Source organism: Haliaeetus leucocephalus, unplaced genomic scaffold (genome assembly GCF_000737465.1).
Source record: "Haliaeetus leucocephalus isolate CR32 unplaced genomic scaffold, Haliaeetus_leucocephalus-4.0 Scaffold555, whole genome shotgun sequence".
Taxonomy (NCBI): domain Eukaryota; kingdom Metazoa; phylum Chordata; class Aves; order Accipitriformes; family Accipitridae; genus Haliaeetus; species Haliaeetus leucocephalus.
The window spans coordinates 6,594,415-6,615,964 of NW_010972991.1; the positions used below are offsets into that span (position 1 = coordinate 6,594,415).

Here is a 21,550-nt window from a genome sequence, read left to right on the forward strand (position 1 = left end):
CCCCGGGCGCCGCGCTCCGGCCCTCGGGGCGCAGCGGGGCGGTACGAGGGCGTTTGTTCGACGTCGTCTCCTGTCCGCGAAAGGCAGAGAGGGCGAAGTCCTCCGAAAGCTGGCGCTCAGCTGCCTAACGCGCGGCGTCCTCCGTCGAGCCCGGTTCGCTAATGAAAAGGAGCTTACGCAACCCGTGCTGGGTGCGTTTCATCCGGATAGCCCCGGCACCTGCCGCGCAACTGCAGTCATGCTCAACGCCGAGCTAGAAAACCCCTGAACGTGCCGAAATGCGACAGCTCTTGCAAAAATGAGCGGTCAGGTAGCAAACGAGACCCTAGTTAATTGAGTGAACAATTAACAACCTCACAGCACCAGCAAATTCATGTGGCAGGAAGACACTGGAAACCAGGCTTCATCAGTTCCCCGCTGCCACAACCACTTGTTTATTCCTGAAATCAGCTGCCTCATTCATTACGCAGCTTCCACCTTCTGCAATACGTGAACCAGGTAACATCTGAGACGACGGTGTCTTAACGACACAGTCAGTCATTCCCAAAGCACTATTTGTCCCATATTTCAACTGACGCAAGTTTGGTGGGGAGGAATTAGAAGCTGTATCACACTGCACGGGAGCTAGGAGGAAAAATTAACTGGCAACTTCAGTATTTTATACCTGTCAAAGATCTATCTTTCCAACTAAAAGATGGAAAGATATTATTGTCCATTATTATTGTCCATTATTGTTTTAATGTAACATTGGTATCTATTGAAAGAAAATACTTCAGTAAGGATATATTTTCATAACTTTAATAGAAGTGACAGTTTACCTGATTTACCGTTTCTTCAACTGCTCTCATATAATGATTAAGTTCTCTGTCCATTGCAGCATATTCTAACATGACGCTTTCCATACTGTTAACATCCTCTACATCATCTGCAAAACAAAATATTTTGTACATGGATGATCAGTTGTATTATTTTTAGGCAGCAGTTTTTTTACAGATATGAAGACATGTATTAATGCTGTGATATCTCAAGCATCTGTAAGGCACAGTAGGTGTTTTCAAGCTCCTCAAACATATACTTTTTTTCCTATTTTGCAACTTGTAAACCTTGACATTTCTTGGGTAACTTGAACAAACAGCTTACTCAGAAAGACACTTCCCTGGTTTCATGTGAACAAGAGAGAGTGTGTGTAATTTCATCTACCAACACCTAGTCATTAGGCAATCAGGATATTTTCTGCAAAAGTTATATTTCATGACTCATCACATTGCCTCAGAAATAGTCAGAAGAAACTTAAATGCCCTCTCAGTACAGTATAGTTCACAGCTATAATTAGACCCCTTATCCCCAATAAACATAGCTACTGCAAAATCAAAACAGAGCCAGCATTTTATAACACAGGAAATAATGGAAGACTGAATAGCATTGGTGAATCAAGCAGTAAAATTTTAATTGCCAGTGAAAATCAATGAATACAAGACATGTGCTTAGTAATTCACATCTACTTTTATTCTCTTCTGCATTCCTCCTAATTTCACTCCTTTCATCTCTAACTACACCTTTGCTTTCCCATTCTAATGTTGCTGTGCATCTGCTTGGCTGGATAAGGACTCTTCTTAGATGCTACAGGGCTGAACAGCCACAGCTGTATCTCCTGACACAGGTGCATGTACCACACCAAATACTGCCAACTGCGGGAGGACAGCCAGCCATGAGCCCCTAACCTATTTAGGAAATTAAGAATTAGGAAACATAACTTTCCACTTCTATTCCCATTTATTCCTACCCTGCACCTTCTAGGTATAGAGAAAACAGCTGGAAGCAGCTGGAAGCCGTTAAAGAGCCCCAAAGTCTGCTGTGCAGCATTAAGGGCTGTCATTTAATGGAGTATTCTTCTTTACAAGCAGTTTAAGTAGCCAATCTGTGCTCTTATTTTTAGGAAGAAAATTGTGGTATAGCTTTTTAAATTACTTTTTTGTGAAGAAAGGAAAACATCTTCTGATCTGGCAAGCTACTGCACTTCTTAAGTTGCTAACTATATTAGTAAGTTAGAGCACAAAAATCTGTCTCTGCAGAAAGCTAACATAAAGCATTGTATACGGCCGTCTTAGCTTGAGAGCAAAACCTGAAACTGTTGCTGAAACACATCACTTGGGGATAGGAGCTTCATACCATATGAAACAGTGATAGATCCAGGAGACAGAAGGAAAAGTGCTAAGATATATTTACACAAAAAAGTTACATAATAAGCCATACTATTTTGTGAACATGGCAATTACAGTCATGATGTTTCCCTTAATTATATATAGGCTTGGTATGTATCCATTTTTCATTAAGTAGATGAATGCATATTGCAGACAGAATCTTGGCATTCCTGCAACTTTCTTCTGAATAATCAGCATTTCCCTCTCCCCTTTCCCTTCCCTCCCACCCAATTTCCATATCCTATCTGGTAACTATGATCATGCTCTTTTTCCTTCCTGCTAGGAAGCATATGAAGTGCCTCCTTCAAGGCTGACACAAATGGCACTCCATGAATCACAGGAAAGGTTTGTGTAGCAAGTAACTGTCATTCTCCTCCCATGGCCAAAATGAATCATATCCACAACATAAAGAAACTACAGTGGCCTAAATCTTTCTTTTTTTAGGGGAAGAGAAGTGCATTGTTAAACACCAAGAGAGCTGTATTAACATCATCTTTCCTAAAAGTTAAAAAAAGCTTTAGGTAAAGAATAATAATGTTGCAACTTGAGAGATGCATTAAAATAAAGCTCAAAGAGGAGGAATGCAGCTCAGGCAAGAGGGATATTATCTGTAACTACATCCTGTTCTACATTCTTCAGGTACTGACCGTTCCACCCATCCACCAGCCTGTTTTAAGTCTCTGATGTTCACTGCTGCTTCCCTCTTGCTGTTTTTTCATGCACATGAAGTATGTTATATATACTGGGAAATCGTTGGATGCATCACTAACACATGATCATACCCTGCTCTTGAAGTTGTTATGGACATGAAGATAGATCTGAAGGACTGTATACAGGTCAGTTGTTGTCCATCCCCTATTTCTGCTCTTTGACAGATACTAGGGTCCATTTTCTATCTGCAGTTCAATCCATAGTCTAAGGTGCTGAGAGCTAAGAGGAATTCTCCCATGTTGTTCCCAGCCACTCATCTCCTCATCTCCTAAACAAGATTTAAGAGAAAACTTACATTACAGGCTATTCTGTTTGCCTTTAAAAAACTCTGGTCATACCACATTACACACTGCAATAACCCACTCTGCATGGCTCCTCTGCTCCCACCATTGTTCTTCCTTCCCCTGATGAGCTAAGAGCACTTCTGCCCCTCCCTGGTAAGGAGCAGATGCAGAGCAGAGCTTGGGTGCACATGATGAGAAGCTATGGGGACTGCATAGGGATGTAAAGTTTTATAGCTCACCAAGGCAGAGATCCCAGCACCTTCAATGTTTTCCTTACAACAGACTCCATCATAGACTAATCGGAACACACCAGTTGACCTGATCTTACTAGGGAACAAGAAACTAGAAAAGAAAGACTTACCTCTCCTTGCCACCATCCCACAACTCACTTTCCCAAATCCCACCAACCCACAACTCACTTTCCCAAATCCCACCAACCCATTAGTTTAACAGCACTATAATATCGAGAAGAATCAAAATTTAATAATTATATCAGGCTTTTGAAAGATTCAGAAGGCATTGTCCATTATCCATTCTGCAAGCCCCACTGCTACTTTTATTTCAGTTGTAAGGAAGGCAGTGGAGATTCATCGTAAAGAGATTCAAGGTACTGTCTCTCTTCCAGCAGACTATGACCACATTATCTGCTGAATACTCTCCAGCCAGGCTCCAGCTACAAAGCCAGTAACTCTCCAAAGTACTCAAACCTTGCATTCTGCAGGCTAACAACCTAGCTCAACACCAAAATCAAACGCTTTGCAAGTGCTGGATCAATGTCCTTCTGTTATCTAATCAAAATTTATCCTAATCTTGTTTCTAATTCATATCTAAGGAATGCATTCCAAACTCTCTGCATATGCTTTTAGCTACTGCCACAAAATTTCATCAAAGTTGCATACTGTAGTTAAGTTTCCTTGTTATCTAGGCTAAATATGTTCAGTTTAGTAAGCATTTTTCCACAAGTCCTTACCCTCACCACCCAGAGATTATACATTTTGCAATATTACATCTTTTACTCACAGAAAGCCCAGTTCAAGGCCATAATTTTCATTTTCAAAGGCCCATGTGCATCATGTTAAAATTAGCTGGCTGAATATGCACAATTCATGATTATGAATTCCAGCTCGCATGACTTTATGATCTCTTTTTATAATGGAAACAGGGATATTATTCTGAAAAGTCTCCCTAAATATTAAAGAACAAAATTACATAAAGAGACTAGCAAGATTTCAATTTCTCATTTCTAATAAGAGACCAAACCGATCATGCTCATGTGCCTTACTGCTGTTTCAAACTGTAGGCTGGGTTACATATCATGAACCCCACAGTGTTAAAACAGAAGTTGCAATAACAGGATAGAGTCAAGTCAGCACTGATTTAATACTTCCTATGTTCACACTCATCTAAAATGCCACCCATTTATCCAAAACTTGCATTTCCGTCTAACATCTGAGTTCATACTTAGTTCCCTAGTTAGCAGAATTTCTAAAGATTTTTCACAACTACCTCTTTTTCTGTGCTAAAGTTACAACATCAGTATTTGCTTATTTAGGGTATTACAGCTGTCCTGCAGCCAATACACAGCAATTCAAATAAGCATTCACTTCCACCGCAGACTATCTCAAACACAAAATAGTCTGGAATACCATGAAATTACAGGAAGGCTCTAAGCCTACAAATATAACAGTACTTAAAATGAATGCTTAAGCACAGACAACGTGGGTTAGCATAAATATATATATATATATATACTTCATATCTTTACAATATTGGCTAACAAAAGTCAAACTTTCAATTTAAAGAAACCAGGACATTGTCAGTTCTACCTCTTGTGCTATGTATTAGGTTGCTTTGAATTTCAAGGCTACGTGCTGTTTTTAATACAAGGCTCTCCCATCATTGAAGGCAGAAGAATAGTGTATCATTGCCCACAAATTTTCACAGTAGACTTCATACTTCTAAAACACATGTTAACACAAACATCTGTCACTTGAGCCAACGGCAACAGCAGTAGTAGGCAGTTGTCTTCTTCATATGCACCAGCAGCAGATAAAATACACGCTTTGCCAGCAGGTTTCAAGTTATTGCTGACAGCAAGGGAACACAAGCTCCCTGACTCCTTGATTTAGTTCAGTCTTCTGGAGGAGAATGTACATTCTCAACTCAGGATACAGCTAAGCATTTTTGTTGTTGTTTTTAGCAAGTACTTCATTTTCAAAACCAAAAGTGCTAAGAAACCCCTCTGTGCCCCCAATTTTGGTCTACTCAGAACTGTTGGTAACTCAAGTTGGACAAGACATCTTGAAAAAAACTATCAGCCAACCCACACTCTTTAAGAATAGAGTCACAAAACACTTGGAGAAGACAGTAGCAAGATGTGCCTCTACTGTCTAGATGCGCAGTAGTGAGAGGATATAGGCCTATGTAGGAGACCACTGTCTTATTTCCTTCCTCTGTCTAGATATACTTGAACCCTGCCATGGTACTCCAGACTATACAGACCAAGAGGAGCTTAAAACAGGAGACTGATTGTTTCTGCAGCACTGAGGGCGCATCTTCACTTTTTCTCCTGCACATACATGGACAGCTCCTCAGAAAACTCTCACCGAAGGAGATTTTTTTTAAAATCTCATCTCCCTGACCTGTAACACATTTTATCTATTATGCTGCAAAAAGAGCAGAATGCTAGTACAGAAAATTCTGAACTAAAAGAAATCAGAAGCAATACAAAGAAGCAGCAAAAGACTGGAGAAAACCAATTTCATCTCCTGAATGCAGGTGTCCTCACATTAAAACCAGAGAAATGGTTGAAAATAGAACGCCCAAAAATCTCCATGGAGCCCTTTGGATAGGAACTAACCTCTGCAATTCATAAGAGAAGAAAAATTATTGCTGATTAGAGGGCCAACAACCATACAGGGAATGGCAACTGATGGAGTAAAGGGGAACTCAGGGCAGCAATTGCAAAATTTCCCTTCATGTAACAGTCAGAATCTACTTACTGCTGAAGCTAGTCCTAAAGAAACTTCCAACTTCTCAGGAAATGCCTTAACTTAGCTGTAGAGTATTTCGAGCTGGATTTCCCTCACTGTCCACTAATGAAGCCATTCTGCTTGTGTAAAAAGCTTTCATGTACACGGAGTTAGAGACCAAGCGAGCATGAGTGATTTTACAGACCAATACCTTCATCTAGGTACCAGCACTCCAGTGAAAAGTAGGTATGTCTTACAAATGAAAATACATCAGTGAGAGAAAGAGAAACCTACTCTATGTGGCCCTGCTTGAGCGAGGTGGTTGGACAAGATGACTTCCAGAGGTCCCTTCCAACCTCAACCATCCTGTAATTCTATGATATTCCTCAATATCCAACAACCTTGTCTCTAAACCATTCTTCTGGAAGATGGTTGAAAGTGAGTTCAAGTTCAAGTCCTCTCAAGCAAAGAAGGAAGCTGAATCTGAGTTTCCTATATTCTGTCAAAGAAAAAATCTGAGTAGAAGGAATAAAAGTGAGAGGAGTGTGGGAGACAGTACTACTAGAACTTGTAAAGACCAGCACAGAACACCACCATTAGTTGACTGTGCCCACAGTTGCACCAGAACTGCTGCTTGTGAATGATTCCTAAAGTTTCATCTTATTTTCTACTCGGCTTCTGTTAAGAAATTGTAAATCAAACTACAATACTTGAATTCAGGTCAAGCATTTTGCTTGTACCTGAGTACAGTCTTCTGAGGTTTTATTTTGGAAAGAAAAGGGCAATGCTTGTCAGTCTGGATTTAAACATTTGTTTACTCAGCAAGTGACTGAAAAAATTTTCAATTATCCATTTCTCCCTGCTTAATTTTTTTTTTTTTAAAGTAAGATGAGCCAAGAGTGTCTGTTAGATTACAGACTACTCCTGACAAAAAAACCTCATCTTGTGTTACAAGCCATTTCCCTGTAGGCTATGACAGTCTGAAATGGGAAGAGACAAGATTCAGTGACCCAGGAGGCTCCTGCCAATCCCATGGAAATTAAACCCACATACATTATATTGTAGAGAGAGTCAGAATTTCAACAGAAACAGACCATGCAGGGTCTGAATGCCCACTTTGAAACATCTCAATTGTGGAATGCCCACTTCGAAACATCTCAAGGGGACAGCATTTCCAGTGAGTGGGTGTTGCACACATTCTGAAAACAGAGTCATCTCAGAGTGGGCACAGAGAAGTTGAGGCACCCAGTATTACTAACCACTTTTGAAAATAACTTACTATATTATTCTATAATAAAGTAATCATGAAACTTTTGCTCAACATGAAACTCTCTTAACTCCACTGCCAGCAGAACTAGGCCAACAGTGCTTTTGAAAGCAACTTCCTTACAGTACTTTTTTTTTCTTCAGGACTACCAGGGGAAGGCTAAAAAGTCATAATGATCCCAGTTTAGATTTGAGAGCAGTAACAAAGATCTATCTCAACAGCTATTTCTGCCACAACACCCAAACAGACTGCAACGTAAAGAAGGGCAATACCTCCGAACACCTATTGACACTGTGGTAATACCTAATGAAGTAAAGAGGGTTCTCACAGAGAGTTTGATTTAGCAAAACACTCCAACATGTGCTGACGTGCTTTCCTATATAAAACCCAAAGTAAAATATTCAACACAAATCAAGATGGTTAATTTAGGCTGAGGCACACAAATAGTAAAAAGACATCAACTGATATCTCATACAAGCCAACAGTTTGCTATGGAACAGAAAGAGAAACAAGTCTTTATATCGTATCTACATATTTTTTGCTACTGTAACCTCTATATTTGATGCCACACATACAGCACAAAGACATGAAGACAGGTAGTATGTACACACTTCCCCAAATAAAAATGAATGCTTGCTTGACTAAATATGAAGGCTGATAAAATTCCCAGGCTACTTCCCTCCCTTCAGACAAAAGAGACCAGCACCTGACCAGCACCTCTTTTGTCCTTACTAAATAAATTCCAAGGTCACAGTGAGGTTAATCTTTATTTTACCAATTAACACCTACTTAATTTTGCAGAAAGACCAATTTAAAGTTAACAAAGACAATGTAACTAGTAAGCAAAAGCACTGAAAGGAGAATAAAGCATTTACAAGATGCAACAGTTTTGAGAAGCAATTCAAGCTCTCCTCTGTCATAATTCTGTATCAGTTTCCTGGCATTATGGTGATACCCATCCAGAACTACTATGCTCTGTTCAACAAATGAGTAAATCAGCATTCCTCAATACTATCTACATCCACAGGCCCAAGAAGAACAGAAACCAGGACAACAAGTTATGTTGACAGACAAGCAGCAAGAAAACACCAAGGGTGAGGTTCATGTACCTTTTCTTTGGCAACAAAGGGAGTTTCACAGGTCACTTCCCCAGGTACTCCTTGCTGTTCGTCTGTTCCCCCTCTGCTGCCCCTCAGCTAGGATAACATGACTTTTCACAGGGTTATATTGTAAATTGGATTAATGAAACAATCCAAGCTAAAAATAGCATTCTGTCCTCCAAAACCAAACCAAACCAAAAAAAACCCAAACCATGGTATTCCAGTAATTGAATCTGAAGTGCAGATATACAAACAGTTGTACCAGTACAATTAAGGGGGTGGCAAACTGTAGCAGGGTGGATTTGGGGGGGAAATAACTTCCTGAACCAACTTGTTTGCCAAGAAAAAGGTAGAGGAACCACACCTGTATTTTCTATGCAAGTACAAGGCATATTTTCTCTTCACACAGAAATCTGGGCAATCTCTCATAAAATAAATAACAAAACCCCCTCTATTTTCCTAACTATATATATGTATATATCCCTCTCTTCTCAGTGGATTTCAACATATGATGAAATTAAGGCTGAAAACAACATTCACTAATAATTTTAATGGGAAAGGATTTTCCTATGACTAACAAGCTTCTTGCCTGTGGAGGCGTGGGCATGTCTACACCACACAATAGAGCATGGTTCAGAGCCCCGAGCTGCTCCTGACCTTGCCATCCTCAGAATGAGAGATGGGAGGGCTGGGAATATTTGAAAACAGGGGGTCTACTGCTGTCCTCCTTCTACCCACCTTCTCCTCTAAGAACTTGATATGGTAACATTAGAATTCAGGCAAAAATATTCTTGAAATGTTTTCCCTGACAAGGAACAGTGAAATATTTGTTAAGGTGGTGTAACTGCTACTCTTTGATCCCTCAGAACACTTTCTACAACTGCTATTTCAAATGAAGTATTTTATTTCAAGGCTTTTAATGGGCATTTACAATTTCCATTAAAGGTTCACAGGCTGCTTTATCTATGATTTCCACTGGAAAGGAATACCAGCAAAATCATTTTTTTATTGACTCCAACAAGTTCATTTCCAACTTGTTAGAATTTATTTATTTTAAGAAGCACAATTTCTTCTGTATTACACAAGATCTCTACTTGCACATTATGAATTCTATAGAGATAATCCACCCCTCTTTTGCTCACAAGTCAATCGTGTTAATGCTTTCTGTTGTCAATAACAAATTCTGGTTATTGACAGGTGGAAAATAAATATTTTAGTGGGAAGTGCAAGTCTGTCTCTAATAAAAGGCATGATTGTTATTATACAGCAGTAAACAATACCATTAGGTTTTTCACAAAAAACTTTGCTTGTGTTAATGAACCTATTATATTTCTCATCTCAGAGAAGCTCATTCAAACTGCACCTACATTAAACTAAATGCAGTAGTTACTTAGAATTTCCTCTGTTTGGGGGAAACAGGAAATGGGCTGGAACGACATTTCAGTAAAAAAAAATCAGTGAAGATAGGAAAATAAACCCTTTTCACTCAAGACCTTCAAAATTCTCAGAAACATTACTTCTCTGTCCAGAACTGGAGGCAGCCTAGCTCAGAGACCAAGCTACCAAGCCCTCATCAGAGATTATTTAATCAGATCTAACATTTCAGTAAATGGAACTGTGTTGGACCTGGGCTCAAGCTACCATAATATCCGAGTCTGGTGCAGATATATCCAATTAGAAATCTAATTGCACAGACTAGACATGCTGCATGTGGCACCACAAGAAATAGGAGTCACATGGTGCATCATCAATGGTCTGGCCAGAAAACAGGGCCATGACACAGGACAGAAGCATGGGGGAGGTGCCTCGCAAGCGACTGAGAGTGCAGTTTCAGTACAGAGGCAGTCTCACTCTTGGTCCCTCATTGCATACTCCCTTCGTACTTCACAGGTATCTACTACGGCTTGTGCATGAACTGCTCAACAAACTGGTCCCACTAAAACTGAGTGAGCTGTTCTTTCTAATGCAAGCAAAGCCCTATTAGCAGACTGCAGCGTGCATGAGCTCTAGTACAAGTTAAAGCAGTAGAACATGTATCAAACAGGAAGGTAAGACCAAGACAATTCTTCACTTCAAGACAATCCAGCACCAGCTTATTTTGGCTCAGTTCAGTGGCCATAGTTATATTCCCCCACAAAAGAACCCACAGAATCCAAACTAAGTTTCCACAACGAACAGCAACAGCTTCATGCAGACACAAATGAACACTCTTCCAGCACTCAAATTTTAACATTATTGACCTAAAATGAAACAGCTGGGGGAGGAAAAATGCCAAAATATATCTGGTTTTTAAATGTCAAATATTTAGATTAGATACTTCCAAATATAACTTTTTTTTTTCTCTGAACCCACACAGTCTCCCATTTTAAGTTTTTGTATTTCTGCTTCTACTACCCTTGGCATTACTGACTTCAGAATTTAGAGAAGCTAATCGGTAGCCCCAGACAGAGCAAGGCTGGACTTCAGCTAACTAACCTGGGCACTAGCCGTACTGCAGCTGCAGCAGCAAGCAGTTCAGGGTGGAAAAACAATCCAGTTTTACAGTCAGCTTTTTAGACAAATCTGGCTGGCAGGCAACTCCACATTGTACACCACTGTGGACAGAGCAGTGATGTGTCTTACAACAGAGATGACACTGGTCCATATACATAGAGGAATAAACAAAAGGTAAATCAGATTCATAATATACAGCTAACAATGGAAAGTTTTGGGGTTTAAAATCAGAAACACTGATCTGTTAGAGTATCAGAAATGGGAAGGTTAGTAGAAATAGAGATAAGTATCATCTCCAAAGTTAATTGTTTGTTGAAAATGTAGATACTTCCACATACTTTGGATAGTTTCCAGTTTCTGTTGGAGAGAGCTAAGAGACAACACAACCAAGGTTAAACTAAAGGAGTCTAGAAAACCAATGTCTCATGCAAGCAAAGGTCAAGTGATGTTCCCCACACAAAACATCTAATTCAGCATGAATCACACACTGATATGGTACTTGAAGTGCTAACCATGCAGCAATACTAAAGCTAGGACTTTCAGAGCCCATAATTCCTCAATATGACCAAAAAAAAAAAAAAACCCAACACAAAAAAACCCAACCCATAACCTAATCGTCTTACACAGACAAGGCAAAGGCAAAGACTGCACACAAACTGCAAGCATAATGAAAACCAGCAATTCATTCTGCCTCTAGCAGGCCTCCTTTGCATAAAACCTCTTCTGTGAATTGGCAGATCTCCCTTTTTTGGCATGAATTGCTGGTATGTGGCATTCATTCTGTTGCTTGCATACTGGTAAGTGACAGAGCTAAATCCTTCCATTGCTGGAATTTCATTTCCCACAAACTTCATACAAAAATTTCTCCTACTATGAGGAGCTGCTACTTTGTTATCATGTGGAAAATGCACATCTCTGTGCAAAAAAGGGCAATGCAATTCTGTATTGCCTGGGTCTCTCACATATGCACAAATATTTATGATTTTGAGAGGAAACAGGAATTTGTTTGATGGCTTACAGTACACCACAGATGATGGTGTCTCAGCATGTTTTTTAGATAACGCTGTTATCTTGGTCCATAGTAGGAAAGAAGTAGCTTTGTGGGGGCCTCATGGCATTTAAAGAGGCAGTTTTGAAAAACCAGGAATATAAATTGAAACCATGTGGAAATGTTCTGTAACTAGATAGGAAGAAGTAGAAGGCTCCCTCTGTTCAGTACTTAAACAGAACTGGTAAACTATCACACAGCTATCAGACATAGTGTTATTAAAAGAAATTAAATTCAGAGCCATATGACTATGCTTGAGATTTGTGTAGCTGACACGTACTAGTTGAAAGATTTTCTCCCCTTTATACTGATATGCTTTTGAACTTTGTTCTATTTAAAATCTGGTTCTCTATAAAAGTGACTGGGCCAAATCTGTGCACTAAAGTATGTTCAGTGGAGAAGTCTTGATTACCTTGAGAGTACCTTGAGATATCAGGATAGACTACACACCTCCAACAAAGCATGGATAAAAGATTAATCTAAAAATACCAAAGAAATACAGAATTTGTATGAGTGATGGCATACCTAATTCACTCAAAACCAGCTGTGAATTAGATCCACACCCACAAGTAATAAACTTTAAAAACAAAAAGTCTTGTGAAAATGTCACATTGATCTACCCATACAGTAAAAAGTCTACTCACCCACTGCTTACTAAGACGATTAGTAAGGAAATCACAAGTTAAACTTTATTCATCTGCTTAAGAAAAATAGGAAAGAGTTTGCAAGGTTGATTTAACTCAGAAGATATTATTGTCACTTGACATTTACATGCAATGTATAATTCCATTCCCACTTACAGTCTGGGGAAAGCCTGTTAAAATACTTCCTTAATGTGTGAACACTTCTTTGAATTGTGTTCTTTTCATCTGCCACCTTCCCTTAAGCCAGCTGGCTCCTTTTGTTAAGTCTTTTTTAATAAGAAAGTTCATGATATGTAATTTATGGAACAGTTTGAGATTGTCACCTTCTACTGAGTGCTACAGCACATGCGTATTTCAGCGCACTCTATAGCATTTGTTGATAATGTCAAAAAAGTAAGGAGGTTCACACACACATGTATTCTGAACAACTCTAGAGTGAGACCAATCAGAAAGACCACATCTCTCTTCTCATTTTCAGCCATATGAACCAGTCCTCCTTCAATTTATATGCCAGACTATTCTTCCCATTTGCAAAAGCTAACACCTTTGTGGAAACTACAGAAGTTGCTTACATGGGAAACATCATTAGGAAGGCATTTAAATATCTTTCATCATCTAGAGCATGATCAGCGTACTGTCCTGCTTAATCCTTTTGCTGTGGCTTTCTTATTTCTTACCTCTCCTTCTCCTTCATTATGCATTTCTTTACCAGTTGCTCCTCTCCACTTCTCTTCCTCCTCAACCAGTTCCCCCATTCCTGCTCTTTTTCTCCCTAAGCACTTGCTAGCCTGCTTTTTGATTCTTTCTCTATTAGCAAGTGATACCTTCCTGCTGATCACAATCTTTGGCGGTCATGTCCCACTTTCTCCCACCCTTTTATATAATACCAGCTCTAACAGACTCATGGCTGTTGATTTTCTCTTACTGGCATAAAGGTCCATTAGCACACAAAAAAACCACAAACTGAAACAACAATAACAAAAAAGACATAAGCTCACCAGTCATTAACAGTAACTGCTATGTAGTGCACAGTTTGGGAGCTAACCTAATGCAAACAATGCCTGAAAGGGTGGCTGGGGCAGCAATGTGAGTGATGGCAGGTTACCTGGCTATTACTGTATACCCTACACAGAAGGTTGTGCTGTACAATGCTCATGATGAATACCAGACCCTTGTTCAACATCTAAAGAGGGGTACAGGGATCGTTCTTTTTTTTTTTTAAAAAAAGGGACTAATTTTATGCTGACAATTTTGCAGATGCATCCCTATCTTTACATGGCACATAGTCTATAATTAGGGCAAAGGCTCTTTCTAAACGAACAAGCATGAGACTAAATCTTGCTAATTGCATTTTCCTTCAATAAGCTCCGTCAGTATTTCAAAGAAAGAGCAACACAAATTACTCAATGCCTGGAAAGTGTGACTTACATCAAGACTGACTAAAGCAGCTCAACTTTCAAAGTTTAAGTTAGATATGCTAAAGGTGACTTGCTCATGATCTGCCGCTACCATCTTGAAGATTTCTGAACATATTGGGCTCTTTGATTATCAGACAGAAACATAAGATTCAGTGCCTGAAAACTGAAACAAAGCTAATGAAGAAAGAAAATGCAAGGTTGAACTGTTTATTCAGAGATAGAATGGATTCTCTGTCACTTCAGTTGACCTTTTGCTGGACTGTCGGGTTCACTGTAAATTTTCTTTCCATAAGCAGTTTTAGTAGCACATTTTTTTGAATCAGTGTAATATTTTCTCTCTTCACATATTATCATTTATTGACCACTAAGAAACATCAGACTATCCTCCTGTAGACATGGCTGTAGGATCCACTCATACATTTCATCTAAGTGCAAATCTTCACTTAGTGCCCTGTGTACATTTCAGTAGTTCAAACCATTTCACATCACCTATAATGGTTCTTGGAGATGTGATACACCCTATTTGTTAATTCACAAATGGTAAATATGACATCTTTGTTAGGCTGTTGTTTTCTGCTGCCTTTTATTTCCCCTGCACAGATATTTTTCCTGGCTACCTATCCCCCACCTCTTCCAATCATCTACCACGATTATAGACAACTCACATTATTTCTAGACTCTTGCAACTTAATTTCCACAAGCACAGAAGACACAAGCAACAACAGAAGTGAGTATCTACACAGAAGTCTGAGATATTCAGATGTTCATCCATCCTCTCAAAACACTCCTGACACCTCTTTTTATAGAAGGGAAAATGATGCCTAGTGAACTTCAATGACTTGCCCAAGGCCACACAGTGCAATGCCAATTTGAAAGCACACTTGTTCCTACCCTCAAGGCCTCAGCAAAATCAGACTTGGAGGATCTCAGTTGTTTTATCCCTTTCATATAATGCTATTATGAGTTCCTTGTTCTTCTTGAGAGAAAATGGGAAAGAAAATGAGAAGGGAAGAAAAAAAAATCTATGAAAATTATAATAAAAAATATTCTAAACCTACAATTCAGACAACCAACCTGCCTGTCCTCCAAAGGATGAAATTTTTCATAGGTCTCAGTGTCAGCAATCGTAAGGAACACACAAGTCTTACATGTGATTCTGACTTATAAAGCAAACATTCCCAGTTAGATTCTTGGAATTTAACCATGCTTTACTAGAGCATCAGCGTACTATCTAATATTGGTGTAAATGGAAACATGTAATAAAAACTGGATTTGAGTCAAGAGTGCATTTTTAAGTTTTCTTTTTATATTTATTTTTATCTGAAGGTATTAAAAACCTCTCAGAATTAATTCTACATGCACTGACAAAAAAGTTGAGTATCAAAAAAAGAATGGTAAAAAAAAACAGTCACAAGTTCTTGAATTCTGGAAGAAAAGAACAAAGAAGAGAAAGGAAAAGAAAGGAAAAAAGAAAAAAGAAGAAAAAAAAAAAAGTTGAGCGTCCTGTGTGTATTGGTAGGGGTCAGGATGAAGGTTTCAGAATGATCGTGTCTACATAAGGGCTTCTCTCATGTTTTGACCAAACATTGAGAACATGTCAGCACAATGCTTACTTTCAACCCAGATAAATCTTTCCCTAATGGAAAAAATCAAGAAAAGAAATACAATTGCTTTATATTCTTAATCTTTCTGAATGCTGCCAACCCCAGATTTTTTTCTACTTTTGTGGGTTCCTCCTCTCCCTCTAGTTATTTAGGCATACAATTAGATCACTGAAAGCTAAATACTGATCTACTTAAATTGATAAAAATTAAAGCCTTCAGAATGGGTTGTTCAAAGCCCACACTACTTTCTATATATACTGTATGCCTCTACATTTAAACAGGAGTTAGCAGTATTTTCTCTTTGCCACATTTCTGTGGCAGAAATATGACGATAAGAAAATGACACATTAATATACTACAGAGAATATTTTCATACAGTAAATTACTCAGATAAAATATTCCTCTCTGGCTTTTGTTCAAAGAGGTTGATTTATCTTTGTGCTAAAGAGCCCACACAAGACCTCTGCAGTACTTCATAGTATTTTGAAGCTGGAACAGACCATTAGGATCATCTATTCTGAATTCATGCATAGTAGAGGCCAAAGAACCTCACCCAGCAATTTCAAGCCTATAACTTACAGCTGTAAGCTCACTTATTCTCTCAAGGTTAACATCACTAGCATGCAGAGGGTCTGCAAAAAGGTCTATACAGCATTTAAATCCCACTTATGATCTATTTTGAAGACTGCTGAGAATTTATGAGGTCTAGGACACAGAGAAATTTATAATGACTATAGGTACATGAGGTAACCCACCAGGTGACTGCAAACCTCCCTAACTCACAATGACCTCTGGGGGAGAAAACTACCCACTTCCTTACGAAAATACGTAAGAAAAAAGTATTAAAATGCACACATACATACGTATGTGTGTATCTGAAATCAGACTATGTGAAAAACACCTACCGAAACCTGAGAAATAAAAATCATGCAGTTTTCATCTGAGCATTCACAAGAGTTCTGACAAAAACCAAGACTGTCCAGAGTATGACCTTCTGCTCAGGTGCAAGCTGTCAGTACATTTCTATGAGAATGCACTAAAGACAGTTATTCAGCTAGCTAGCTTTAAATCAAGACTGGATTTCACTCTGAATGATACTCTCTAGTTCAACCACAACATACCAGCTTCATGCCAGAATAACTCTACGAAATGCAATGATCTGTATTACGCAGGAAGTCAAACCAGTAGATCATGCTGGTCCCAAACAGGCTTAAAAATCTATGAACTGATAATACAAATTCTTTTTCTCCACTATTAATCTTAATCCTCCATTTATATTTTAGTGTTACTAAATGCAAGAGTGCGGTGATATGGCCCCAACACCTCTAAATCCATTCCTGGAGTGAGTTACTGCAGTGCCACAGCAACTGACCACCGCAGGTGAAGGAGTGAAGGCACATGCTGCAGAAAAGCCTTTGCTGCCACCTAATGGGTTTCTCTTTCCTTCCAGAACTGCAAACATTGAGGAACAAAGATACTTGGATGCACTCAGCTTTCCGAGTACCCAAAATGCAAAAGAGCCTGCAGAACAAAAAGCATGCTGCTTAATATAGCTACTTTCCCCCTCCCCGCTGCACTGTGTTCTTTTTACAGTCAAAATTCCAACTAGGAAATAATAACATCCCCACATATTTGTTTCTTCCCACTTTGTAAGATTACAGACTATGGTCAGGGTGGTTTTTGTATAAATATAAAAGAACAGAAATCTTTCATTACAAGTCATATTTTTCCAGATTTTGAAACAAGGCACATTTCCAAATTCTCATTTTTCAGACAGCTTCTTTGAAGAACAGCCTTCAGAACCAACTGGTATATTCCAGCAATGGGCTCATCAGTGCTGGCTATAAATGTAGTAAATCATTTTTACACTGTAATTACTGAAGCACAAAGGTAGGATAAAAAATTAATCCAACCCTCTCTTCTCAAAATTTTGGTATTGACTGAAAAGCATAATGCACAGAAGGTAATTTTTTGTCTTCAGAAAAGCATTTCACAAGAACCCAACCAGTCCTTTTTGTTTCAAACATTAAAATTACTTGAAGAAGAAATAGTTAATGTGACACCATTTACCTACCTACTTCAAGAAGACATACATATCTTCCTCACTGTTAGTTGAAAGATTAAATACCTATACAATAATCCAAGAAGCACAACATAATAGAGGACAAGCATAAGATAAATAAGAACATCTTTCCTAAAAGGATGAATCTTAAGCGAGGGATTTGAAGGAAAACAAAATTAGTATTTTTGAGAAAGGGAATCTGAAACATTTTATCTCACATACCCCAAAATACAAGTTTACTGTAAACAACAGGAAAAAGAATCTTCCCAAACAGAAAGATGTAATTGTGGTCCCTACACTGAGCTTGTGCATGCCACCAATTAGTACCACAGACATTGGTGTAGCAACAAAGCAGACCAGTTAACAAACAGCTTCTGGCAGACAAATGCCTGGGGTTAGAAAGAAACTTCCTCTATGAACAGCTTGGAATCATGAGGGAATTCTTGCAGCTTCACAGGAAGCATCTGGTAGAGGATAACACAGAAGGGTTACTGAACTTCATGGATCACTGGACTCCCTTTGTTTTCTACAGTACCTTCTCTCATAGCTAGAAAACATTTCTGTATAGCAAGCATCAATGAAAAGCCATTTATCTCCAGGATGGACTTTGACATTCTACACTTACATTCTCCGACAAGAAAAAAAAAACCTGCAACCCTTATTTGGAATTTACTCTAACCTAAAGACAAAGTAAATTCTCAGAGACTGAGGCACACTCTTGGGGATTTCAAATCCATGTAAGATTGTTCCCTTGTGTCCATAAAGAAGTAATGGATTGTTCAATTCTAATGCTAGTCCTACACTGCATATAAAACTGCTATTTGCTTCCCATGAGCACCTTCACAGATATATGGGTTCACAAGGCAAAAACAAGTTCTGATTCCTTGTGCAGGATCTCTACAACACAGGCCACAGCTTTATCCATTATGAAGCCACTATGAGTTGGAGAGCAACCTAACAAAACCACAACTTACATGCGAAGGAAGGTAGGATGTCCAAGAAAACATCTTCACACAGCTTATCCTCCCTGGACAAGAACAGGATAGCAAGTCAAAGTTTAGTCCTACTAATTTCCTCAGTCAGTGGACCTTCACGCTACCTCACTCAAGCAGGTTGCAAAGTATCATTCTAGCCTATATACTATAGCCTGTTCTCAGGACAAGTACCTTATGTTTTGATTGTTTTTATGAAGCACAATGATCTCTAACACCATGGAAATTAACAGAGCATGAGAATTTTAGAAGCACAGGTGTCAGCAGGTTTATTTCTGGGTCCCAAAACAATCACATCATGGTTGTTTCATGCACAAGAACTTCACCAATGTTAAGATTCATGTTATGCTATGATGCTGCAGGAATCATGCATTTGAATTTTTGATGAAAAATAACTAGAAAAAAAAAGCATGAAGGAAACAAATTAACCAAAACATTTTATATTCAAACACAGCTACAGAGTCCATCCTTATACTGGAGTTTCCACCATTCCAGGTAGAAGTTTTAGGTCAATGACAGAGACACTTCCATGGACAAGTCCCCTGCTCTCAGTGATGAATGAACTTATGATGTTCAAGTCTGACTGTTTGTTATAGGTTGCTTCAGTATGTTTAGAAAGCCACTGCATGTAAGAATAGTGGATATTCCACAGAAACTCATGAACCGTCTATTAAAAGGCTGTCAATAATTTCATAAAACTAGGCTAACTGCTGAGTCTATATTCTCTACACTCCTTCCTATGTCAACAGGGGTCAGCAACATTTAGAGTGATTCCTGTTTAACACCATTTCAAGAAAGCAGTAAGGGAAATCAAAGTGACATGGGTAATCTCACAGAGCTAAATTCACGTTGAAAAAAGATCCTACATTACCAACTACCATTTAGCTACTATTTAATAGGCACCATGACATAAGTGGATCCCAAGCAATCTGGAGAAGAGAAAGCAGTCAGTAAAGGGATGACATTGCACATGTGAGATGCAGTGCAGCACACATGAAGAAAAGCACACAGACAACTCTGAGGCAAGGGGAACAGACAAATGGGATAAGCAGCCGGAATTGAGGTAAACTGCTGGCAGAGAGAGCAGGTTATGCAATAGGAAATGAGCAGACAAGCAGGAAAAGCCAGAGCTGTAAAGGGCTAACTTAATCTGGGGCACATGCCAAAGAATCGTATCACTAACACTCTGTAAGGCCCATGGGCCTCCCCTGTACCTACTGGTGAGCAGAAAAATCCTGCAAAGTGTGGAGAAAGAGAGGAGGAATTCTCACGCAGACCCTGATATTGTTACAGGAAGATCACTGCTATGTAATACAGGTGGCAAGCAGCCACAGGCAGCAGCTGACCATGACATTTTAGGGCAAGTTTTTGAAGAAAAAGAAAAGCAGCTCATTTTTTGTTCCCAAATGAGATTAGAGTTCAGGTGCAGTAACTGCTTCCCACCCAGCTATTCTATGCTCCAGGGCCTCTACACTTCACAGTGGGAACGTGATGTGTGGTTGGAATAAAGTCCCAGACATCAAGGAAGCATCTTGCTCTCTACTAGAAAAACGGTTCAGCTAATTAGACAAAACCCTATCTGTTAATGCTTTAAAATGCTTTTCAGAAGTTTTATGCTAAGACATTCTTAGCATCTCATCTGTAGTTCGCATACGCTCAAGCCCTCCCAATTATTTCCCATTTGTACTGGACATTCTTCCCACTCCCACATAGCTTTGGCTCCAGCCCACACAAAAGCAACGGCCCCTCTAAAGAGCAAGCTGCTGGGCTGCAAGCCTGGCAATGACCATAAGTTAGTCTTCTTCATTCCGTTATGTACAGCTCTCTGCACTTCACAGTCCCATATTCTTGAGAAAGTTCTGCTGCTTTCTCCTGAGGAGTTAGATAAAACTGCCATCCTCAGCAAGTTGATAGAATTCACACCCAATAACTTTCAGCAGAGCTGGGAATAGATGCCTGTCTTAGATATGGCAGACCTATACTGGGCCAGCATATTTATATCATTATCAGCACATCAGTCAACACGCATAGCAGGTTACGCTAATTCCAAAAGCAGAGAATAAGACTTATCCTTCCAAGTATTTCGCATGGATGTCCAGCAGTGCTTTCTAACTCTATAGAAGTACTTCAAGTAGTTTAAGTAAAGACAGTTCAGCAACTAAGAGAAGTTAAATTAGCAGTGCAAACAGCTTGTTCCTCAGTGTGCAGAGGTGTCAACACAGGGCTTAAAGTTCAATACTAGGAGCATTACAATTGAGAGACATTGCCAAACAAGTACTGACTTAGTGAATTCTTTTTTCAATCACACTACTAAAGCTCAAAACCAGACTGAGGCTAAATTTAGGAAGATGCAAATCATAGTAGAACTTGGATGATTTTACTTGCATTATAACTGATTTCAAACAGCCTCACCTTCAAATCCACATATCTATTAGGACTCCAATCCAGCAAAGGATATAAGCATGTGCTTAAGCTTTAAAATATACAGACCACTCTGAAAGCTGGTGGACCACTCAAGAATTTCAGTGTATCCTTGCCTTCAGTATTTTGCTAGGTTGGGCCACAGAATGTCCAAGAGTGTTTTGAGCACAGGGAGGACATACTGAAACTGACTATGCACAGTCTGTTTTTCTGCTTACATATTTTTTTATATAGAAACATTTTAAAATGTTTCTATATAAAAACATTTTTTGTTTTTAGATGTAATAGAAACATTTTAAAATGTTTCTATACCACAGTGGTATTCTTAAAAGA

General features: G+C 39.0%; 1 protein-coding gene across 1 annotated transcript in view; it reads right to left on the minus strand.

The window, feature by feature from the left end:
* Window positions 1-21,550, minus strand: part of NSMCE2 (non-SMC element 2, MMS21 homolog (S. cerevisiae)) — a 134,410-nt gene that overhangs the window by 103,877 nt on the left and 8,983 nt on the right. Inside the window, exon 3 of the mRNA XM_010576921.1 lies at window positions 819-925. Coding sequence (XP_010575223.1) covers window positions 819-925 — 107 coding nt within the window. The remainder of the gene's footprint in view (window positions 1-818; window positions 926-21,550) is intronic.